The sequence below is a fragment of the Pleurodeles waltl genome, chromosome 6, assembly GCF_031143425.1.
Source record: "Pleurodeles waltl isolate 20211129_DDA chromosome 6, aPleWal1.hap1.20221129, whole genome shotgun sequence".
Lineage (NCBI taxonomy): Eukaryota > Metazoa > Chordata > Amphibia > Caudata > Salamandridae > Pleurodeles > Pleurodeles waltl.
Window position 1 is genome coordinate 1,445,959,394 of NC_090445.1, and position 26,019 is coordinate 1,445,985,412.

The 26,019-nt window shown below is 45.4% G+C and overlaps 1 protein-coding gene across 2 annotated transcripts in view; it reads right to left on the reverse strand.

Moving 5' to 3' along the window:
- WDFY4 (WDFY family member 4) overlaps positions 1-26,019 on the reverse strand; it is a 778,336-nt gene that overhangs the window by 644,002 nt on the left and 108,315 nt on the right. For both annotated transcript variants that reach the window (XM_069240880.1, XM_069240879.1), the window contains exons 4-5: positions 12,171-12,285; positions 11,950-12,056 (exon numbers count right to left, since the gene is read on the reverse strand). In XM_069240880.1, the coding sequence (XP_069096981.1) occupies positions 11,950-12,056; positions 12,171-12,285 (222 nt within the window). The remainder of the gene's footprint in view (positions 1-11,949; positions 12,057-12,170; positions 12,286-26,019) is intronic.

Below are 26,019 nucleotides of genomic sequence, written 5' to 3' on the forward strand. Positions count from 1 at the left end.
CAATCGTTTGTCCTGCATGATTTTGGAGTACCAGAGAACCACCATTACCTCCCTGAGACCCGTTGAGGGTAAAAGAAGAACTTGGGCGCCAGCTGCAGGTGTGCAGCACTGCAAGGAATATCCATAATAGGTGCCTGACTGACGCAGCTTGCATGCTTCTGCTAGAGCAGGCCTAAGAGGATGCCACAAGGGCAGCTTGTCAGTGATCGAAGAGGTTGATTTGGGAGACGCACACCTGTAGGCGAAATGCAAATCCCTGCAAGTAAGGACATCATTTTGGTTCCACAGGTTGCTGTGCCTTAGGGGTGTTGTAATGAAGATACAAAGGTTTGAATGTTTAGAAATGGACAGTGTGGTGGGCACCATGAACTGATAAACATGTAAAATAAAGCAACGCAATCATATTTCATGACCAGATTCCCACTAATAGATATGTATTCCAGAGAGTGTCAGCAGTGTGAGATTAAGGGCGGACGACTCTTTTTGAATGCAGATGGTATTGCACTCATACAACCAGGAGAGATAGAGGAGAGCTAACTACCTCACTCTATGGGGGAGACAGCCTGTTTCAGGAACCTTCTTCTACAAGGAGCAACTACCTTGGCACAGCATAGAAATAAAAAGAGGACTTTCTGTGACAAGGGGATCTAGACCATATGTCCTGATCATAGAAGTAAAAAGCATACTTTGTCCTGATGAAGGGTAATCAACCTTGGCAGAGAATTAAAGAGGACTCACCGGCCTGGAGAAAAAGGCCCATCTCTTACGTAAGTCAGTCTTTAGTCCTATTATCATGGTAACTGAAGCAGAGCTTAAATGGAAAATAAATAAAGACATAGACGATTGCAGCTAGAATCCTACCTGATCTATCTCAAATTAACAACCCAACTGCCAGCTACAGCTCCATATTATCCTCATCCTCCTCCACTCTCTCAACCTCCTCTTCTTCAAACAATACAATCCAATTAATTATTCCGATGAATCAATTGACAGGGAATAGACTCGAGCCCCATGCAAATCTGACATTGCCTAAACATCAGTCCTACATAACACTGGCACTGGCTATTTCTATTACGACTACACCTCTAAACACTCCTCTCATCAATTCGGTCAGCCCAACTGTACGTTGCATGCTACATAACTGTAGATCGACAATAAAGTACAAGCTGGAAACCTCTGAAACAATCTCTACACTATAATCTTGACCTACTAATCCTTACTGGGAGTTGGTTTAATCAAACAGCACAATGGACCTTCTACTTCCTCTAAACTATTCCATCATCAAAAAGTATTATATTGGGAAAGTAGGGGGGAGGCATCACTGCCATCTTCCAAGACCCCTTGCAGTGCAGTAAATCACCCAACTGCTCTTTCTCTGCTTTTGAATGCTTATAACTAGTTCTACATGCACAATACAGTCCCTCTTTTCTAATTAAATACCTTCTATCACCCACCAGGGGACAATACAGCTTTATTTAGGAATTAATGGCTCTTACAAATAATCGGTCAAGGCAGAGCACCAAAGTGATCTTTTTGGGAGACTTTAATCTTCACTAATTCAATAATGAAGATTCAGCTGTCAACCATCGAGTATCCTTCTTGACTGGAAATGATCTGACCCAACACACCTTAAAACCAACACATACTAAGGAACCTTTCTACATTTAATAATCTCAGAAGACAACCTACTTGTAGTGGAGTAGCCCATACTAATAGACTGGCCTGATCATTTTCTCATCCTTTTCTCTTGACGACCCTTGCACTCTATGAGCAAAGTAAGCAATAACATGGTTTTGTGACACAAAGAACACGAATGTCAGCATTCTCAGGGACAATGCACAGACCAGTATACCAATAATCAGCCTAGACTTGAATATCATTGAGGCATCTACACACTGGTTTACCTGCCTTTCAGAGGTGCTGGATGTGGTTGCTCCACTCCAGAGCAAAAAGAAAAGGCTCAATCTATTGGCTCCCTGATTTAACTAGACCAGATATGAAGAAAGAAGAGTCCTGAAAGCTCTGGAGAAGAAATGGAGACAACCATTCTTCACCTTTAACCTCACCTGCCTCAGTAATGCAAGAGAATGCTACAAAGGGCATATTTTCTGTGAGAAATTAGATTACTTCAGATCATTCATTGACTCGGCTAACTCTTTGATCTGGTCAAACCCACCAATTTTCCCTCTATGTCCATGTCAACTGCAATTGTCAACCCAACCTTGAAAGCAGAGTAATTTACACAATTCTTTGACACCAAAACACAATCACTTTTGTGTCAGGATAATTGCCTGTTTCAGTATTTGACAGAGTTAGAGAGGAAGTCTTACTGAAGTCTATCATGTGAACAAAACCATGAAACCACTTCCTTAACCCTACTCGGGGTAACATAGCTAAAGACCTTTACACACACATATGCTCCGTTACTGGACTAAACTGCTCAATCTATCACACACTCAAGGAATATTTCCTGAAGCCGGGTCAAGTCACCCAACTTATCAAAAAATCCTCTGCAGATTCGAACGATCTCAACAATTTGGCCCCGTCTCTAACCTCCCATTCCAGGCAAAAATCATCAAGCGATGCGTCACTGATCAACATACCCATCACATCAAAGACAACAATCTCCTGGATGATTACTAATCTAGTTTCAATCAAGCCTGCAGCAGTGAAACAGCACTATGTAGGTGGTTGATTATGTACTCAGTCTTTGACCCAGGCAACTCCTGCCTCCTGATTTTTCTTGACCTATCAGCAGCCTTTTTTACAGTTAACCATTCTATACTTCTTAAAATACACTTCTCTAATACACTTAAGACACTTAACAATTGAATAGACATTGATGGCACTGTCCTTTAATGCTTTGATTCATTCCTCACAGGCAGCTGTTTCTCAGCACCGATGGCTGTAGAGCAAGGAGTGTCTCAGGGATCCATCCTTGCTCTGGCCCTATTCAAACGTTTTATTATTTTGCTCAAAGTCATTCTTAAAAAATCTTGGACCCTCTACTATCAATATGCAGATGACGTCCAACTATACTTGAACTTAAATGTCTCCAATCCAAATGACATCTCACATTTTGCTAACACTTTAACTACTGTTCAAGACTGCATGACTTCTCATTACCTAAAACTAAACACTTCTAAAACTGAATTCCTCCTCATTTCTTCATTGAAATGTCCACCTCCAGTAATTCCTGGATGGACACACTCAGTATCCTAAATAATAACCCATCATTGTGACAGCACAAAATCCCTAGGAGTCATCCTAGATAAAAGACTATGGGCCTGACTACAACTTTGGAGGACGGTGTTAATCCATCCCAAATGTGACAGATATACCACCTACAGTATTATGAGTCCATTATATCGTATGGACCTTGTAATACGGTAGGTGGTATATCCGTCACATTTGGGACGGATTAACACTGTCCTCCAAAGTTGTAATCAGGCCCTAAATTTTCAATTGCAACCCAACAACATGGCCAAAAAAAGGCAATATCATCTCTGCTTCATTCCAGAGCAGGATTTGAAAACTCTTGTTCATTCCTTAGTGCTCTCAAGACTTGACTACTGTACATCTCTCTTGAATGGTCTCCACAAAACCCTGTTCCTCGAGCTGATAGGAACAACTAACGGTTCACTTCTCAGCACATAAGGATAAATTGTGAGCTCAACTTCTTCACATTTGGAAATTCACTCCACCCAAACTTTGACTTGAGAAAAAACAGTGTCCTCCTCTAGCACATCTCCCTAAACCAGGTTTGAAATGGCACCATCAAGCAACCGAGGTAGTTTGCTCACCTCACAAACCGAAATTCTTCTTCAATGATATCATGACCACCATCAGCTAGTGGCATCTTGGATAGATAATCCACCACCACGCTTCTTTTCATTGGTACATATTGCCCATGATAATGACACTCTTGCAAGCAATACTGCCTCTACCACTCTGGGGCAAGCTGTTCCTCCCCCCTTTGTGCTGAACAAATCTACAAGTGGTTTGTGGTCTGTTCATAACACAGCAGGAACTCTCCACACAAAAAGGTTCTAAAGTAGTGAGCCCACCATAATGACATTGCCGCTTTCTCAATGGAAAAGTAGGTTGGCTCAGACCCCCGTTGTGCTCCTGAAACAAATGCAATTACCTTGTCCCTACTGCTACTCCTTTTTTCAACAATACTGCTCCTGGACCACTATTGCTAGCTTAAATTACAATAATATTGGAATCATCAAAGGTTGAACATTTTCAACGGTTTTGATCTCTTCTACCGCACCCTGACAATTCTCACTCTAGACATATGCACTTACTTTTATAAGCAAACACCTAAACTGCACTGCCTTATGGGCGAAATGGGGTACACATTTCTAGTAGCATTTGATCAGACTCAAGTAAGATGTTAACTGTTCCTTATTTTCTCAATATGGAGCCTCCACAGTGGCTTTCCAAAATTTCAATTTTGGGTTCCACACCATTAGCCCTTATATGGTGTCCCAGATAAGCAACTCTGTTCGCTTCAAATTTGCTTTTGTTGTAACGTAATATAAGTCTTTCCTTATCACAGACAATAACTAGTTCAACATCTTGCATTGCACAACCACATTACTTCCAAGAGTGCCATCCTGAAAGTATAATTCTACAGACAAAAACCTGGAGCATTAACCTCATAAGTCATAAAGTGAGGAGGCTGATGACAGACCAAAATGATTCATTTGTAACAACATGCTCCCAGTGTAATAACAAAAGAGGTAAAGTGTCTAGATTATTCACTTTAGACTATCTCATGATAGGTCAAGCCTGACCCACTTGAGTGTCTTTCTTAGTATCTGAATGTCTAGGGTGGTAAACCAGTATACACAGCATCTCATTTATATTAGGCAAGAGTTCAAGATCCACCCAACTATTATGATTCAGATCATGTACATCTACACACAGCCTCAAAGATGGATCATCTTTGTGAGAAGAACTATGGGAGCTAACCAATCAGATCCTTTCACAGGTTCTGTGATGTTAATTTCTCACCAACAAATCGAATTCCTTTAGCAACACCCCTCTTAGAAATAGAGGTACCTTGTAAACTTTACAAACCACAGGCACTGCACCACCTTTGAGCACAATCCTGAGCTGAAATCTAGTCAGTTATCTTAATTTAGCCTCAAACACTTCAGGGCATTTCTCAGTCCATCGATCAGTAGAAGACAATCTCATTCAATCCTCACATTTTACATGTAACACTATCAGGATGGTTAGGATCTAAAATAATGTCTAATATACCCTCCCGAGGAAAGCCACAAAAGTTTCTTGACATCAAGATGTTGGTTGGGAGGTGTTGCATTGTGCTACATCTGTATGTTGTGATTGCTGCCAATAGTGTTCCGCAAAAGCAGAGGCAGGTCTCTACATTGTTGCTGTAAGTGCACAGTGACTCAACCTTGGTGCGCTTACAGTCACCATCACAAAGTGGTTGTCATTGGTGAAGGTAAAGGCCAGGATTAAAGATTCGGTGGCAACACAAACAGGAGCAGACTGGACTGGCTGTATGTAGGTGGCAGGATAGTGGTTACTTGTGGGACAAGGACAGCCCCAGACTCGGCTCCCGCTGATCGCCATTGAAATGACAACAACTCTACAGGCTATTGTGAGGCGTTCTATATTCCCTCTGCAGTAGCAGTGATGCAATGACCTCCAGCACCTCACCGTAACTGCTCCAATGGCCACCTCGCCTGGTATCCCAGGACATTCCACGTTCCATTGAACACCACAGAGCCCCGGGCACAACAGAAACACACATACTAATATTACCTAAAACACACATATGCAGACATATGAAAAAACATCTGGCCAATTGTCTAGTTTCCCTGGTTCCGATGAATGAGTTCCGAAAGGTAAAAGTCAGACTCACCGAGAGCATTGTTACCACTGCAGGTGGTCAAGAGCATTGCGCGCATTTACTTTGTCAAAGCAGCAGAACGGGAGGAAACCCAATGATGAAACATGCCAACAAGGGGTAACCCTGGTGGGTGAGGGTTTTTCAAACAAATAATTTTTTTCTCCCTGTGGAAGTTTCTTTTTCCGGGCTGGGTCTTTATCTACGTTTACTGAAGCCTTAAAGAGGATAGACCCAGCTCTTTTAAACCCTCCTTCTCCCCTTAAGTTAGTGTTATGTAAATGATTCTCAGAAACGTAAGTACAGAATTACCCAAGGCCATTTAAAGCATCTATGTAGATTAAATCATATTGCCATAAGACATACCAATATTTAAGCTGCAGCAATACAAAAGAAAAGAAGCAGCACTTGATGTTCAGAATCCAAATTGCGATCTTCCTGCCTAACCATTTGAAAGCTAATCAATTCTACCTATTCTAATTAAGCTAAGGGAAAACCTAAAGATTTCTCTAGAACTGCAGGGAATAGAAATATAATCAAAAGTGTCAGCATAACAAACTTCAGTAAAGGTTCTGCAAGAGGGAGATGTGCGTAGCATCAACCCACTTCAGCCAAAGTAAAGTAGAGGGATCTGTACCCATCTAAGTCTCTAGGGATCTGCTACAGTCAAAGGGTAATAAAGGTCTGACTCACCTAACTAACCACCACTTTTAGACCTTGCAGAACATTTGAGAGTTTACATCATTGCCAGTAGTTTTCCACCTTCCGTACACAGTTTGGGATTTGCAACTCTCATTAGACTCATCTCAAAACCCGAACATTAGGACGACCTTGGATGCCTCACGTGTCCAGGAGCTCAGAGGGGAGTTCATCTTCATATCCTCTACTTAGCGCCTCTTGACCTTGCCAACATACCCTCCCATGCCTAGTGGTAGGTGGTAAGATTAGAAGTTTAGGGGCCAGGCGGGACACACATGAACACATACTCACTCATACCCATTCATTCAAACACACACACCTACATCAATTCACAACACTTTACCAAATATTAAAACATACATGCACACAAGCTCCAAACATTAATTTGAAAAAAAAAAAAAAAAAAATCAGACTTACCCGCAGCTCTGCCTTGGAGGTCCCAGGAGGGTTGCAACTGCTGCCTTCCCTCATTGGTTGACCTCAGGTCAGCCAATAAGGGAAGGCAGCAGTTCCAAGCCTCCTAGATCCAGTAGGGTTGGGGACTGCATCCTTCAGCCAATGAGGGAAAGCAGTAGTCCCAAACTTGTCACAGAGTGGGATGGGGTAGGTGAGACTGCTGACCCCACCTCACTCTATGAGGAGGTGTCACTGATTGACACTCGGCCTGGACACTTCAGGGTTTAATACTCAGGTCAGAGTCAGTGGGTGGCGCTATCCCTCATCAATGAAGAGGAGGGCCTCAGGGAACTTTGTTGAGCTGAGGAGGTCACACCCACAGGAGCTGTGACATCCTCAGCCCAGCAAAGTTCAGCTGAGGCAGCCAGGACCCTAAGCATTTAAAACATACATAGCTCCTGGCTGCCTGACCTGAAAATGAAGAGTGTCTGCCAGGCTGACCTTTGCTCAGCCTGGCAGACACTCTTCTTGAGGGGCAAAAGGTCAGGGGGGAGACACTCCAGACATCTTTAAGGAAACTGCAGTGCCACTAAGGAAAAAGTAGAAGTAACTGCTGAAACACTACTGAAACCAGCCGCAGCACCCACACTATCTGAGAGCTGGCCAAGATACCAACTGGGTGGAAGGGTTGGGTACAGCAGACTTAGACTGAATACCATACCCGCAGGGTGGAAGGGCTGGACACCATATGCACAAGATTGAAGGGATATATACTGTAGCCACAGACTGGACACCATAACTATAGGTGGAAGGGCTGGATACCAGACCCACAGGGAGGAAGGGCTGGATACTACAGGCACACACTGGATAACATACCAACTCAGCGGTATGGCTGAAGGCCATACTCACCAGGTAGATGGACCTGATACTGTAGGCACAAACAGGATGCCATACCCACAGGGTGAAAAGGCTGAATACTATATACACTGGGTGAAAGGGTTAGATGCCATAACCACAGGTGGAAGGGCTGGGGACCATATCTACCAGGTGAAAGGGTTGCATACTGTAGGCACAGGCTTGATCCTGTAGCCACAGATTAGAAACCATACCCTTTGGTGGAAGGGCTGGATATTGTAGTGACAGACTGGAAAGACTGAATACTGTAGTCATAGGGGGCCAACACTGCAGTGGCAGAATGGCAGGGCAGTATAATGTACCCAGATAGCGAAATAAATGGCTACTTTAGTCCCAGGTGAAGGGCTGAATTATTTGCTTACAATTTTGAACATTTGTATACTGAATACACAAGGTCTAAGGTTGCCATAAAGAACACAGAGTCTAATGGCTAGCTATTGAATACAGGCTGTAAGGGCTGACTACCTTAACCACATGGTGAAAGGGCTAGATTATGTCCACATAGGGTAGCAAGTTTAGACACTATAGAGACTAAGTGGAAAGAATGGATATTATATACACAGGGTCTAAGGGCTATCCACTGTAAAGACATGGATCTATCATGTACACATGGGCAACTACTCTATTAATTGGGATCTGTAGCCAATAAGGGATGGTTGCTCTTTCCACAGGAATGACCTATGTATCGAAATGGGGTTGGTTGCCTACCAAGCACTCTCTACAATATGTCCGCTTCACCCACATTATTATGGTTTAAAAGCTACAGTATGTTAGTACTGGCCGCTCTGTTCAAAACAAATCTGATGTTTAGATACTGTATCTACTTTTTGTGAGCGTGGGCTACTATGTAACAAAGACATACACTATAGTATTGTATAGTAATTGCCTATATAGAATTCTTACAACCTAAACACAAGTTACCGCACCCTCAAAATTACCTGCTACTCTACACAGATGACAGATAAACTCTGATGGGCACTCAGTGTCACCTTTCCATAGGGGAACAGAAACATCCTATGGTCATCAATGCCCAATCTATGCTAAATGCTAACACCACAATTAGTCTCTTTAACAATGGGACGATCACGAGTCACTCGAGAGGTGATCAACAGAGACAGCAAAACCACATTTTAACCCTTAAAGGATGCGAGTAGAACAACCACTGACAAATCAAACTCATACATTCAAGAAAGTGTTGTATGTTCACCTGAAAGTCAAAGGATTAACAGAAATAAACCAAACTTGCTAATGAGACAGCGCACTGGATGCAACATCTGAACCCCCCGATTTGGGCTCCACATTCCTCAGACAGTCCCCTCAGGAGCAACAGAACAGGTCAAGCAATAATATCTGAGTGAACCACTGTAGCCCTCTACTCAACAGAAGTAGACATCTGGACCATAGACCAGTTCCCATCACAAAGATCCCAACCTCCACAACCAGCAGCACCACAACTCCCAACTGCAAAATCCTCCTTAGTACTTTATTTATTTTTTATACGAATGTGTATTTATGTATTACTTAATATTAATATATATATTTTTTTTGTTTGTTTTTTTACAACTTGCTTCTGTAGAAAGTTTCCACAAAATTATGAATAATGTATACATCAATCAGTAAAAAATGTTTTGAGGAACTTAAACCAAGTAAAAAAGGTGACACTGTTAGTATTATATCATATTTCTGTGCATTAGAAATCATTTGGAAACCCTCTAAAAGGTTTAGATTTTTTTAGTTTTGAGATTAAATTTTAACAAAAAAAGGACAGGAGTCATATTTTTTCTGGTTTGGATTTCACTATGAATTGCACAGTTGTAGAGATTAGTATATGCCCAGCACCAGGCACCAGCATACCAAACAATGGATACAACTAAGGCACAGAGGTATAATCTCAGGTACAATATCATTCTTCAAATTATGCTTCACAAAAGTAATTTGTGCTCAGTGACTCACCAGGATGTGTTGAGATACACCACAAGAGCAGAATGTGAGAATCATGATTCTTGACGCTAGCAGCAGTGGCCAAATCTCTCAGCCCTTTTCTATTGCTGATCAATGATAAAGGAGTGTACTAAAAATATCTAATGTTTTTGCTGATATTCAGAATGAACCTCCTTAGTCTATTCCAGTCTCAAATTCATCAGGAAAACACTCTGCAAAACCAAGAAACAGAGCAGCACAAAAAAAAGGTGGACCTGGGGGACTGGTAGCAGCTCTTGCTCCAAGGACCAGAAAATGGTGCTTCGGACCTCACCCATGTCTTCAGGTGCCAACAGTGCATGCGAGTTTTGAGTCACAAGAAGTGTGTGTATTATTTTGCTGTACTAGCTGTGGTATTGCTCCTGGTTTGTCAGATTGATAGTGCACGTACCATAAACCAGTCAGGCAACTGGACCCTTTCCCTAATCCTCTGGTGCTGCTCCACTCATTACTCACTGATAGAGTTGTTGTCCTGCACTTGTCAAGGTTGAGTGAAAGATTTAATAAAGGAGGAGATGTGTCCTAGTGGTTAGAGCTGCCAATGCTGGAAACTGAGGTCCCAGGTTGGAATCCTGCTCTCAAGCTGTGTATGATTCTGGGAAAATCACTTTATCTTATAGTATCTCACAAAGAGTGTGGCAGTTTATTAGAACATGGTTATTAGGACTCTGTTGTATCACTGGCATCGAAAGACATTGGAAAAGGAAACCTCATCCACATTTTCTGAGGTATGCTTCAACACTGGTGTCCTTCTCCCATCCTAGAAGGTACGTACCAATAAGACAGACTCAACCTTTTGAGGGAGTTCGATATATGTATCAACTGGATAATTGCATGGATCCAGATATAATAAAAATATCTGAGGATTATCCCGGAAGATGTCACTTGTATTAGTGGTTACACTCTTTATGGTTAAAAAGAAGATTGTGGGATGTCTGTCGATATTAATGTTTTGCACATCCATCATTTGTTTGTCATCAAGTTTGAGCTGTTCTCAGTGTCCAATTGGGTCATTGGCCTTCATCAGGGCTTGGTAGCTCCCTGCCTATAAAGCAGTTATTGCCATGCACTCATCTGGTGTAGAGGCATAAGATATCATATCTGTGTTACTGGTGTGTATTGATAACACTAACTTGGATTCAGATCGCTTCCTGGTTGTAAAGACAGGGCACTTCCCATTAGTCACAGTTTCATCAAAGGGAAGTAACCACGGCAGAATGAGGACTGACTATGTATACTCACCTGTAGATTCTCGCATGTGTGTGTCTAAAAGGGAAAGTTGGTGGACCCAACATGGTTAGACTAGAAGAGTAGGTAAACAGTTCTCCTAACTTGCATGTATGTTAGAAGAGGTACATAGATCCCTCACTTAACATGAATGGGAAAAGTGGTTGTATAAGGATTAGGCCCATGCAAAATTCAAATCATGCATGCATAATTCACATAATTTCGGTACTTTCGCGTTATGCTTGTGACTCAAAATTAAACTATGCCATGTCACATAGGTATGTGCTGTTGGTGGTGTAACTCTACCACAAGTTTGCAGGAATAATATGAACCAATAGAACAAGAGCAGCTGTTGCCTGCAAGACTTGTGTTTTCCATGATATTTGTACATCAATATGGGTTTGTGCATCAAAAATGTACACAAGGATGCATTTCGTGCTAAAATATAGAGCTAAATGAAGAATTTGATTTTTGTGTAACTGTCCAGAAATTTTGCTCAATTACACAAAAGCAAATTATGCAAATTTTGCTTATCCCTAATATGTATGTGATACCCTATACATATGGAGGGGAGGTATATATGAGTCTCATGTCATGTATGTTTGGGAGAACATGCATATCTCAGTATGCTGGAGGAGGTTCATCAATCGCATACCCTGTACATATAGGAGAGGAGGTATATGGATCTCATACATGATATGTATCGGAGAGTAGGTATATGGATTTAATTCAAAGAATGTATGAGAGAGGAGATCCATAGATTTCTTATCTGGTATGTGTGGGAAAGGAAGACTATAGCTCTCATATGTGGTATGAATGGAAGATGAGGTGCACGGATCTCATACCTGGTCTCCCTGAGAGAGGAGGTAGATGGATTTCAGCAGTAGGCATCCTTGGTTCTCCAGATCACTTCCCTCCTGCAAGAACCGATGCACGACAAGTCGAGCTTCCTCTGTCATGGCATTAAAATACAGACACATAAAGGTTAATTCAGTACCAGTCTTCGGTATCTTTCTGTCAGCTTCACTAACTTAAGCAGATCAGTCTCTCAGTACAGAAGCATTACCTGCAGGCTTGTTTGATATCTTCTTTCTTAGCTCCACTGTTAGCAGCGCTGACAATTCCTTGGCAAGCATCTGGATATTAGGCATTGTGAGCACGCCGGCAGTGTGACTGCATGCCTAGGAAGGGACAGCAAACTAAATGAATAATCCCTCCTTTAGACAAGCGGGCTCCACCGTTACAATCAACAGTTCAAACATTTTGGTCCAATATGAAAACGTTTTAGGACATTCCCAAGCAACATAGAAGAACCCTACATTAGACATAGCAGACTTCTTCCATTTCACTTCAGCGTCCACAGAAAATTTCCCTTTGCACTCTGGGGTGATATAAAAGTGATGTAAAAAAATGTAACTGAATAAGTTATGTCTCTATGTGAGAGGACCACCTCTGGCCTGTGCACAACACTATGACCAACACTTATCTGAAATAGGTCCGCTTCCCACTCTGTTCTACTTCACTGTGCCGTGGCTGTGGTGATCTCAGCGTGCACGTGGGAAACAGATTTGCCATAGTCCGCTCTTCCTAAGTATTTCATGAAGACAGTGAGTTCAGGTGGTGAATTGGGAAAATCAGTGAAAACCTTCTTCACAGAAGATCGAAATCAGTATAGAATAAAGCAACCTCAGAGGAACAACCTGCCCTGTAACGCTGACACTAATAAATTACCTCATTAGAAAACAGGTCCCCTAGTGTGCGTAGGTTCGCCTCACTCAAATCTGTGTTGTCAGTTTGTCCAGCGTGGGAGGAAGTAGTGAGTTCGTCGAACTGGCAAGAGTGAGGGATATATGAGCAGACAACCCACTATCTTTGACAGCAGCCACCATGGCCAACATCTCTTATGGGCACCATCTACATTGTACAAGATCTTGTAATGGCGGGGTATTTCAGGGGTGCGCCAGCTCTATTACTGCAGCGTGCTCATATAATTACAACGCGCACACCAGTATATGGGTTTCCTGGTTTCTGGCTGTACGGCCGTGCTCCTGTGCTGCAGTTGCATTGCCTACACTGTGACCACGTCCACATAACGAAACACCAGAGGGGTCGTCATTAAACACCCCTCTGTGATAGTTTCTTCTTAGTACTGGTCGCAGCACCGTTACATCACGGATGGGACACCATATCCCTCCCAAAGCACAAAACAAATCTAATTCAAACTGAGTTATATTGGAACACCAAAAGTCAAAGAAGGTATTCTCACAAACGACATTGAGGGAGTGAGGTTTCTTCTCAACTAATACAGCGACTCCACAGTTCTCTTGGATGGCGACAGGCCGGTGTCACCTCTGGCACCTAGGATACCTTCAGGATCTGGGGACTCAAGACCTCCACTCCCAGGATCATTCTCTGACCACGGCCCTCTCAGGAGATCATCATCTGAGACTTCATCTCCGTCAAGCCATCCAGGGTTACAGGCAATGTCTTCATCAGTGGTAGTGGCTGGGGACAGAACTTTTTGAAGTGGGAAATATTTTGGGCAACTTGTTCTGTTCCTCTCTTAGCAACTATCAATGAGCCTTGTCTCTGATAAATAATCCACAGGCGATCTTCAAACATTGCTCGGAACTTGCTGCCTGGGAATTTGTCCTTCAGGAGAACTCTATCTCCCACTTGCAAGTCTGACAGACGAGCCCCCTGCCGAACACTAGTGTGGTCATTGGAACGCTTTCTTTTGAAATACTCTTTGGTTCTGTCAACTGTTTCCAGAGTCCAAGACTCGTGGTGGGGAATAACATCTGTGACCACTCGACCCATAGACAGGTGACTCGGGCCACCCCAGTGGTAGAGTGTGGTGTTTGGCGGTAATCTCGCAGGAATGAATACACTGCAAGTTCCGGCATCTCATGCTTCGCAACAGCGATTTGTACTACTTTGTTCAGTGTTTGCATGAACCGTTACAACTCCCCGTTGGCTTGTGGCCATCGGGGCGTTATAAATTCCTTTCCTTGAAAAGGTGGACCATTATCCGTTCTGATCTCTTGTAGTACTCCATGAGTTGCAAGTATTTTTTCTAATGTGGGTATTACTTCCTTCGCTGTTAAAGATTGGACAACTTCTACCTCTGAGTAGCGAGCGAAATCATCAATCAGTACCATCATATGCTTTCCATCAGGAAGGCTCCCAAAATAAAGGCTGGCTACAACCCAAGGTTTTGTGGGTAGTTCTTCGGTTTCCACTGGGACTGGCACACTTGGCTCTCCCGTTACTTGGCACCAGTGGCAGGAGTGCACTAGCTCTTCAACTTTCATGTCCATCATTGGGAACCATACCTTAGTCCTCAACTGACTTTTGGTCTTAACCATACATTGATGGCCCACGTGAGCTAGTTGAACTGCTCAGTCAGTCACACATGTGGGGATTACCAGTCAATGTCCTCTGAGGAGCCAGCCTTCACCACTAACAATCAACTCTTGACGGACGCGGTATAGGGCTTCCATGATGGATTGCACATCAACTGTGAGGCTACGCCACTGTTTCCACATAGTGTGCCAAGCCTGGGTCTCCATTGCCCGTAGGGCTTGTTGCATGTTTTCGTCCTGGGCGGTGGCCTGTTGAATGGTTTCAATTGAGATGGGTCACTGTCTGAACCTTTCCATTACGCACCGGACATTTTATTCTGTTTCCTGAGCCTCACTTTCTTCAGTGGGGGTTGCTGGTCTTGGATGCCTGGATAGATAATCCGCTGGATTGCTCTGGCCTGGACAATACTCCACCTTGCAGTTGTATTCCTGCAACTGTAACATCCATTTCTCAATGCGAAGAGGTGCCTTAGAAGCAGTGCCGTTGAAGAGTGGGATCAGTGGCTTATGGTCAGTCGTAATGGTGAATAGGTGGCCATACACAGAGAAAATATCTCAGGGTCGTGTCTGCTGACAAAGCATCTTTGGTCGCCCGGAATGCCTCCTCTTGGGCCAGACCTCATGACCACGGCGTGTTGGCCTTAGTCAAGTCTCGTAATGGTTGTGTGAGCGACCTCATGTCTCGGATGAATCTCCCGCAGTAGTTCACCATACCAAAAAAACTGGGGGCTTCATTCACATTGGTAGGCTGGGGAGCATTCTTGATGTATGCAACCTTGTCATGGTCCGGCGCAACTCCCTCCAAGGAGAACACGTAGCTGAAGAATTGCAATTTATCCATTAGGAATTTGCATTTCTCTTGGTGGAGTCAGACCAGATTCTTGGAAACGTTGAAGGATTTTTTTTAGTTCAGCATGGTGTTCTGGAATATTTTTGGCATAAATCAAAATGTCATCACTAACATTGATGACTCCAGGTAAGTCCATCCTTAGCTCCCGAATCGTGTTCTGTAACACCTCTGCCGCGCTGGAAATCCCAAAATTCAGCCTCCGTAGTGTCGAAGTCCCACATGAGTTGAGAACGTCATGATATAGCTTGACTCTTCTGCCAAGACTAGTTGGTGATATCGTGACCGAAGGTCTAGTTCCGAGAATCAGCAGGCCTCGCTCAGTTCCCAAATTAAATTATCGATGATCGAAGTAAGATGGCGTTCTCTTTGATCGCGGAATGGGGCAGTCTCATGCCTATACAGATTCTGACCTCTCCAGGTTGTTTTGGTTTCCTAGCCACAACAATCGGTGACACCCACGGTGTTGGACCCTTTACTTTTTTAAAATACCCGCCGCCTCTAATTGTTCTTTCCACCAAAGGCCGGAGGTGGAAGGCAACCCATCTATAGCAGAGGGCTACAGGCTGGTCTGACTGGCCTATGTGGAGGGTGATCTCTTTGTTTTTGAGGCACCCTATTCCTTCAAATACTTGCGGAAAGGACTCAATGATATCACTGAGTGATTCAATATAGACACCAAGTGTGAAAGTCACAATGCCAAGAGCTTTAGCCGTGTGACATCCCAACAGTGTGCGCTGACCCTTTTCGGCCACGCATTTGTAAGCCTCTACTTTGTGTGGCCCATGGTGAATGGGAGATCGATATCTGCCTCTCATTGAAAGTGGTTGAGCTTGTCAATAGGCAAATACTCTGACATGGGTCGTCGTCAGGGGTGGTCTGGGCTGCAAATTTTTATATGTGGCCTCAGCCATAACATTGATCGCTGCTCCTGTGTCTACTATAGCTGCCACTGGGCATCCTGCTAGGATTACTTTGCACTTAGGTAGTCATTCATGTTTCTGGGTGGCAGTGCTGATCGTGAAGTTTGAGTGCACCGTTTGTGTTTTGTCTTTATATTCGTCCATGTCACTGCCTTGAGCCTGAACTTGAGGGCTGTGTTCACAGTGGTTCGAGGTGGTGTGCTCTTCATCAGCCTGCACACTTTGATGAATGGTTGGGCGTGCCGTACACCGCACATGTTTTCCTTTGGCAGGGCATCCCAATAAAGGGTGTGGTTGTCCTCCACATCTTCCGCATGTCCTCTGCGACGGTGTTTGTTGCTTTGCCTTGGGTCTGTAGGGCATGGGCGTTATCGCGGTTATCTGCTCTGTTTTGACAGGACCCTGAAGTGCTGCCTCCATGTGGGACACTCTAGCTTTCCACAGCTCTTAGTTTTGCTGATGCGCACCCTTGGATAATTTGCCTTCGAATTTTGTCGTTTTCACTTTGAAAGTTGCACGTGATAGTCAACTCTTTTAATCTCATAAAATGTGTCAATGGACTTCTCTGGGGTTTGCTGTGTTTTTCGGACTACAAACCTCTCATAGTCCACGTTGACCATGGGTTCAAAATGGGCTCTGAGGGCTGCGTTGAGGGTCAGGTGTCTTTTTTGGCATTGCTTCAGTGATCGTTTTTGATTTTCCATAGATGTCTTTTCCTCCTGGATGCAGGAGCATGGCTCTCTTTTGGGGCATCATCAACTTTTGTGGCTTCAAAGAAGAGCATTACCCTTTTGACCCAGTCCTTCCACCTGGCTGCCTGAGCTAATGGGGCACCCTCCTCTATGAATGGTTCTATAGGAGGTATGGTATTCATCTTATACGTTTCTTTCTTTCCACTTTATGTGATTTTAGTAATGTCTTTTGTTTGTTTTTGTTCTTTTTTTTTTTTTAAACCGTCCCTGGAGCAGGTGGGTGCACAGCTTGGAAGTGTGTCGCTCCTCCTTAGGTAAGTCCATGGGCAGGAGAGAGCAGTTCTATGCCTAGTTCTGGAAGGGAGCAGGCAGCACACAACTAAAATGACACTGCCCCTTTAAGGCCCTCTGAAGTCTGGGTGGGATTGTCGGGGTGGGCGGGGCTGCAATTACACAGCCGAGCTTCCTCAACGCTGGGGAAAACCTGGAGCCTCATTTCAAGTCCAGAATACCTTGCGTTGCTGTGATGACCCGATGGTGAAATCAGCATCACGCGCCCGGCAGCACTCAGCGATTGGCACGAGTATCGCACGCCAGCAAGTAAGGCGAGCAGGCGCTGCGTCATCAGGGCGCTGGTACCACCTTCGTCGCCAGTGTAAAGGCGGCGTATTTTAAGGGTGCACTGGCTCCATTACTGCAGCGCGCTTATATAATTATGACGCAAACACCAGTATATGGGTTTCTGGCTGTACGGGCGTGCTCCTGTGCTGCAGTTGCATTGCTTGCACTGTGACCACGCCCGACGGCCGCACCAACATTTATTTAATTTACACCACGTGACCTGATGGGCCACTTCCACATAACGAAACACCAGAGGGGTCATCATAAAAACACCCCTCTGTGATAGTTTCTTCTTAAGAGTGGTCGCAGCACCGTTACATCACAGGTGCAACACTACAGAGCTCTTGTGGCTGTTGGCAGTCCATAGCTAAAGGGGATTTAGGAGTCAGCATTTCGAAAAGATCCAGAATTTAATACATTGCACTTCTGTCACTAAATAATAGGCATGAAAGCCTGGGACAGGCAGACCTCCAGCTCACAAGGGATGCGTCAGGACCTCCCATTTCACATGCGGTTGCTTACACCCCCATATTAAGAGTCTCAATGTTTGCGGTAACTACTTGAAAAATCCAACCATGATCCAAACGGGTATGTTGGCGAACAAATACAGACATTTTGGGAGCACTACCATTTTAATAATCGAACTACAAACCAATAGGGAAAGTGTTAGACGTATCCATCATTCAATCTGCATACTAAGCGTCTCTGGCGCTGCTCCAAAAGTTATGGTGAAGCAACTCCCAGGTTTCACAGGAACACCCACGTATTTCACACTTTCAGTACTCCACTTCGGAGAATATTCAGGAGAGGTAGCGTTGGTAACGTCACTCAAGGGAAACGTAGATTATCTCCAATTAATATGTAGTCCTGAGTGGCACCCAAATCTGATGACCTAACAACCGAGTCACATTGTCCTCCGGTCTTTGAACAAATAATATGACGTCATCTGCATCTCAAGATACCATCAACGGTCACCCACGATGCAGATCGCATGTGCAGAGTGAAACTTGCATAGGAAACATGAGAGGTGCTTAAATAAGAGTGCTAACAATACGTAGGACAGCCCTTACGTGTACCCCTGTGAATATTGATAATCTCGGAATGTAGGCCATTAACCCTGTTCCTGGCACAACGTGCCCCTATAGGAGCATCCATGAGCAGGGTCCTGTTAGTCTTGGCACCCTTGGTGTGGTCTTCCCTAACTTTTTGCCTCTGTTTCCCGGGATTTTGATGTGTGCTGGATTCTGTTTCTTCTGTTTTTGATACTCTGGGCACTTTACTACTGCTGTCCAGTGCTAAAGTGCAAGTGCTCCTAGGTAAAATATATGTTTAATTAGTTTTCTATGATTGCCATATTTGATTTACTAGTAAGTCTCTAGTACAGTGCACTAGAGGTGCCCAGGGCCTGTAAATCAAATGCTACTAGTGGGCCTGCAGCACTGGTTGTGCCTCCCACATAAGTAGCCCTGTAAACATGGCTCATACCTGCCACTGTATTGTCTGTCCATGCAGTTTTAAACTGCCAATTCGACTTGGCAAGTGTACCCACTTGCCAGGCCTAAACCTTCCCTTTTCCTACATGTAAGGCACCCCTAAAGTAGGACCTAGATAGCCCCATGAGCAGGGTGCAGTGTATATTCAAGGTAGGACATATACTAGTGTGTTTTATATGTCCTAACAGTGAAATATTGCTGAATTCGGTTTTCACTGTGCAAGGCCTATCTCTCTCATAGGTTAATATGGGGGCTACCTTTAAATGGTATTAAAGTACAGATTCGCTTTGGGAGCAGACAGAAATTTGGAGTTTAGGGTCTATGAGCTCACAATTTAAAAATACATCTTTTGGTAAAGTTTGTTTTCGGACTGTGTGGTTGAAAATACCACTTTTTGAAAGTAGGCATTTTCTTACTTAAACCATTCTGTGACACTGCCTGTTTGTTGATTCCCTGTCTGGGTAAGTTTGACAGTTGGGCTGCTTGCACCTCTCCTCTAGACAGTGACACAAAGGGAGCTGGGGTGTAACCTGCATATCCTGATGAACCATCTGTGCTGGGAGGGAGGGGAAGAGTGGTCACTCATACCTGAAAGGGCTGTGACTGCCCTCACACAATGCAGTCTCCAACCCCCTTGTGTGTGTCTGGGGCCTGGTCTGGGCAAGGAGGGATCTTACAAACAAGAAACTTTCCTTTGAAGTTTGCCTACTTCAAAGGCAGTAAGGGGTTTAAAGTAGTGGACCCAAAACCCCTGAAAATTAGATCACTTCTGGAATCAAGAGGAACCTCTGCCAAGGAGAACAGCTGAGAAGTGTTGCCCCTGCCTGTGACTGTGCTTTGTTGGGCTATCATGCAGTTGCTGTTCTAGCACCTGTGAAAGGGGACAAAGACTGGACTTTTTTGTGCATTCCTACTTGAGAAGAATCTCCAAGGGCTTGAACTGAGTTGTTGTTGAAGTCTCAGGGCCATCAAAGACTTCCTGTGCCTGCACCCGGACTCTCCGCTGAGACTCCTGCCCTGCCAAGTGGTGCCCTATCCAGTCCCTGAGCCCTTGAAAGGTGAAGTTGGCAGACAACTGAAAATCCACGCACAGAATATCGTGTGGGGAAATTTTCGACGCACCTTTCGCAACCCGGCTGATAAATGCCACGCCACCAGCTTCGCAGCCGAAATCGATGCTCCACCTGCATTGCGACTGAAGAAACGACTCGCAACACTTACTTACGGAGGGTGATAATAACGCAAATCTCACTAGCGAGGTTTTCTAATACCGTGCAACTGCATTTTCCACACATCGTCCCTGGGCATCACAGTCAATCCGACTCTGTGCGGATCCGAGGTGCCTCGTCCGGAAATCAACACATCGCTCTCTTGCGAGGGAAAAAAACGATGCATCGCCAACCCGACCGGAGAAGGAAACAACACACAGCCTCACTTGCGAGTAAGAAATCCACGCATCGTTACCCTTTTCCGACACACGTTCGTCTGTGTGGCTTTATTTCTGATGCTGAGCAGGTACTTTGTGTAACAACAGCATTCTCACTGTTTTCTAAGGATTAAGACTCCTATTCTTTTGAAAATTCATTTCTTGACTTGTGTAAGTTGGATTTTTGTTGTGTTAGTGTTGTTTAATTTAGATAAATATTACCTGTTTTTCTAAACTGGTGTGATGTCCCTTTTGTAGTGCTTCACTGTATTACTGTGTGTGTTGGTACAGTTACTTTACACATTGCTTCTGAAGTTAAGCCTGCCTGCCAGTGCCAAGCTACCAAGAGGGTGAGGGTGGGGTTAACCGGGGTGAGTCTCCTTTACCCTAACTAGGGTGAGGGTCCTTGCTTGGACAGGGGGTAACATGACTGCCAAACAAAGACCCCATTTCGAACACTGGTGATTAGCGGTGAGGACTGGACTTGTATTTGTACTTGACATACAATGATGTAGTGTTCACTTCTGTTTTCAGTGCAGACCATTACGTGACCACATACAGCTTGTTTTTGCTTTTTCCCTTTTTGGATTTTTTTTCCCCTACTTCCATATTTTTGGTGATCATTAATTGATATTTGAACCTCATTGGGAATTATTTTTCTGCCTTGGAACTTTGCACGTTTGTGATTCCTCATCATGTCTCAATCTGGAGATGCGTCTGCTGGAGCTGCTTTTGACTTAGGGAAACTTGAGAGCTACACAGTTGTTCAGTTGAGGCAGTTCTTCAAGACTCTTGCCTGTACCATTAAGGGCTCCACAAGGAAGGAGGAGCTGCAGAAGGCACTTATTGCGTGCGTGACAGCCAAGGAAGCTGAGGGGTACACAGAGGAGGAGGAGGAGGAGGAGGATGAGGAGGTGTAATCCATACACAATGGTATAGTGGGTGGGCCTATTATGTCCAGGGAGAGGGTCTCCAGGGCAGGTAGCAGTGTGCCATCCAAGGATCTGACTCCTGAAGAGTTACAGGACAGGCAGACAGATGGCTTACCATTTGGAGTTGGAAAAGTTTAGGATGGAAGAAAGGAGGATGGCCATAGAGGAGAAGAAGTTGCTGCTGGCTCATGAACTCAGCTTGAGGGAGCTGGATCATAGGATCCAGTCCAGTAGGGATGCTGGAAGAAGATCACAATTCAGCCTGACAGGAGGGTGCACATTCCAAAAGATCTTGTGAAGGATTACAAAAGGGAGGATGACATATTCTTGCATTTCAAGGGGTATGAGTCTGCTCCCCATATGAATCTGGTCCCTGAAGCTCATTGGGGGGCGGGTCTGTGGAAGCACTTTGAGGTAGAGGGGAGGGATACTCTGACATCCTTAAGGGATCGTCAGGGGCTCACTTACTCTATAATGAAGGACACCCTACTCACAAGCTATGGTCTCACCCCTGAGCAGTATAAGGACAAGTTTAGGTCCTATAAGAAGAAGGAATCCCAAACATGGTTGGAATGTGTTGATTCTTTTTGCAGATCACTGGATTTATTGGTGAAGGTAGTAAGGTGATAACGTATGAGGGGCTTAACAATTTAATTGCTTGGGAGCCCTTGTACAGTTTATGTTTTCCAGAGCTGCACCAGCACCTGATTGACAGCAAGCTGACTGATCCCAGGAAGCTTGCGCAGCAAGGCGACTGTTGGGAGAGCACCAGGGTCCAGACGAGGTATGGGGGAGACCACACCAAGGATGGGCAGGATCCCTCTCAGAAAAAAGGGGGCAGTAAGGGTAAAAAGGGGGTGTTCTCTAAAGGGCCCCAACCTAGTTCCCAGGGTAAGGATTCCCAGCCCCCCAGTTAAAAGAAGCCATGGTTCTCCAAAGGGAAACCTGTGGATGGGAGTCACCCCGAAAGTGTTCTACATGTGACCAGGTGATCATGTGAGAGGGATCCCAAATGTCCCAAGGGTACACCGGCACCCACTAGTGCTCAGTCACAGGGTTTGGCCAGTGTAGCGCTTGGGGAGGAGTTGGTTCAAGGTGGGTGGTAGCCAGCTGAGATGACCCTTGTTTCACTATGGGACAGTGAGATGGTCCAGAGAAACCTAGTGCCTGGGAACACTAAAAAGTACAGGCAGTGGGTGACCTTCAATGAGGAGAGGGTGGAGGCTCTGAGAGACACAGGAGCCAGTGTGACTACAGTCAGGAGTCACCTGGTGTCTGAAGAGCAGGTAGATCCCCGTGTACTTCACCAAGTAGTTGCAGTGGACAACTCAGAGTGCCTGTGCAGAGTGGGGAAGGTTCCCTTTGAATGGGAAGGGGGGGTCTCCAGTTCTTTGAAGGTAGCTGTCAGTCCAACCATGCCTATGGATTGTTTGCTTGGCAATGACATGGAGGATTCCCCTTGGAAGGAGGTGGATCACAGATCACACTTGGAGATGTTGGGTCTGCTTGGGTGGGTATGCCTATCCACCTGCTCAACGCAGCCCGTCGGGGTGGTCAGAAGCCCCTGGAGCCTGAAACAGTGGCCCAGGGGACCGCCAAAAAGAGGAAGGGCAAGGGGCATCGGAAACCGGCCCCAGAGGTTCCCACGGCCCGGGAAGAGGTGGAGCCGGAGGGTGACACCCTGGAGACTATAGGGGAACAGGTGGCTGAGCTGGGGGAGGTCCCTGAGCTGTCACAGTGGCAGCAGGAAGGGGGCCACACCAGGGAGGCATTCAGTGAGGCACAGAAGGTATGCCCTACTCTTGAGGGTTTGCGGCAAGAGGCTGCAGACCAGACGGCTGTCCCCAAGGAAGTGTTATCTGATAGGGGTACCAACTTCATATCTACTTATATGAAGTCTCTGTGGCAGGAGTGTGGGGTAACATACGTTCACCACTCCTTACCACCCTCAAACCAATGGTGTGGTTGAGAGATTCAGCTGCACCTTAGAAGGCATGAATATCATGGGCCTGTCAGAGCCCTTGAGGCAGACGTGGGACGTCCTCTTCCCATGCTTTCTGTTAGCCTACAGGGAGGTGCCTCGAAAAGGGCTTAGATATAGTCCATTTGAGCTTCTGTATTGCCACCCTGTCAGGGGACCTTTGAGTCTGGTGAAGGAGGGCTTAAAGAAAGACCCCAGTAAACCTCCCCAGGATGTATTTAGTTACATGCTGGCCTTCAGAAACCAGACTGCCTGCTTCAGAGCTCTCGCTCAAGAGAACCTAGAAGAAGGCCAGGAATACATGAAACCGTGCTATGACCAGAAGGTCACTCTGGTCGGGTTTCAGCCTGGGCAAAAGGTGTGGGTAATGATGCCCATGGAGCCAGGACAAGTGGACTGGGCCATCTGAGGTGGTGGAGCACAAGAGCGAAGTCACCTACCTGGTGGACTTGCAGACTGCCAGGAACTCCTTAAGGGTCCTGCATGTGAACCATCTCAAGCCACGCTTTGTGCGGACTGAATTGTCCCTGCTCCTTGCGACAGAAAATGGGGTGGAGGAAGAGAGTGAGCCTCTTCCTGACCTCCTGTCTGCTGGAGAGAAAGATGTGTCTGTGGAGGAAGTGGACCTCTCCTCCTCCCTGGACTCAGAACAACAGAGGGAATGTTGCTGGGTATTGGATCAGTTTGCCTCCCTGTTCTCATTGATCCCAGGGGTCACACACTTGTGCACACATGATGTGGACAATGGGGACAGTCCATCCATTAAACAGAAGGTTTACAGGGTGACTGATAAGATCAAGGCTAACATCAAAGATGAGGTGTTCAAGATGTTAATCCTAGGGGTAATTTAGTTTTCTAGCAGTCCATGGGCCAGCCCTGTAGTCTTGGTCCCAAAGGCTTCTGCTCCTGGTACCATCCCAGAACTCCTGTTCTGTGTGGACCACCGGGGTCTCAATGCGGTCACTAAGACTGACGCGCACCCCATCCCGAGCTGATGAGTTCATCAATCGGTTGGGAGCTGCCAAATACCTCCGCACATTTAATTTGACATCTCGGTGTTGGCAGATCTCCCCAACTGAGGGGGCCAAGGAGAGGTCAGCATTTTGTACCCTAGATAGGCATTTCTAGTTTAAAGTGATGCCATTTGGGGTAAAAAAAATGCCCCTGACACATTTCAGAGGTTGGTCAACAAGGTGTTGACTGGCCTGGATGACTTCTGCGCAGTATACCTGGATGACATTGCAGTGTTCAGTTCCACTTGGGAGGAGCCCTTGCAGCACCTCTGCAGAGTGTTGGAGGCCCTGCATAAGGCAGGCCTCACTATTAAGGCCAGTAAGTGCCAAGTAGGGCAGGGTTGTGGCCAGGTGGCACCCCTACAGCCAAAAAATGACACCATTCTGGCTTGGGAGCCTCCCAAGACCCAGACTGAGATAAGGGCCTTTTTAGGCCTCACTGGCTATTCCAGGAAGTTTGTCAAGGGATATGGGACCATTGTTGCCGCCTTGAATGAGTTGACTTCCAAGAAGAAACCAAGGAAGGTGATCTGGACAGAGGCTTGCCAGACCGCTTTTGATGCCCTAAAGGCTGCCATGTGCTCAGCAACTGTGCTGAAGGCACCCGACAACTCCAATGAGTTTGTTGTGCAAACAGATGTCTCAGAGCATGGTATAGGAGCAGTACTCCCACAGCTTAATGAAGAGGGTCTAGATCAACCTGTAGCCTTCATTAGCAGGAGGTTACTTCCCAGGGAACATAGGTGGAGTGCAATAGAGCGTGAAGCTTTTGCTGTGGTCTGGGTGCTGAAGAAGCTAAGACCCTACTTGTTTGGGACTCACTTCCTAGTTCAGACAGACCACAGGCCCCTCAGATGGTTAATGCAGATGAGGGGTGAGAATCCCAAGGTGGTCCATTTCCCTGTATGGGATAGACTTTACAGTGAAACACCGCCCTGGCACAGAACACGCCAATGCTGATGGTCTGTCCAGATTCTTTCGCCTTAGTGATGAGAACCCCCATGAGGTTGGGTAGTTGCTCCCCACTTTCAGCTGGGGGGGATGGGGACACGTTTTAGACTTGCCATCCTTGGCGTGGTCTCCCCTAACTTTTTGCCTCTGTTTCCCAGGTTGCCAATGTGTGCTGGGCTCTGTTTTTGCTGTTTTTGATACTGTAGCACTAGATAACAGTGGTAAAGTACCCAAAGTGCAAGTGCTCCTAGGTAAGATGTATGTGTAATTAGTTTTCCATGATCGGCATATCTGATTTACTACTAAGTTCTTAGTACAGTGCACTAGAGGTGCCCAGGGCCTGTAAATCAAATGCCACCAGTGGGCCTGCAGCACTGGTTGTGCCACCCACATAATTAGCCCTCTAAATATGGCTCATATCTGCCACTGCAGTGTCTTTGTGCAGTTTTAAACTGCCTGTTCAACTTGGCAAGTGTACCCACTTGCCTGGCCTAAATCTTTCCTTTTTATACATGTAAGGCACCCCTAAGATAGATCCTAGATAGCCCCATGGAAAGGGTGCAGTGTATGTTTAAGGTAGGACATATACTAGTGTGTTTTATATGTCCTAACAGTGAAATACTGCCAAATTCGGTTTTCACTGTGCAAGGCCTATCCCTCTCACAGGTTAA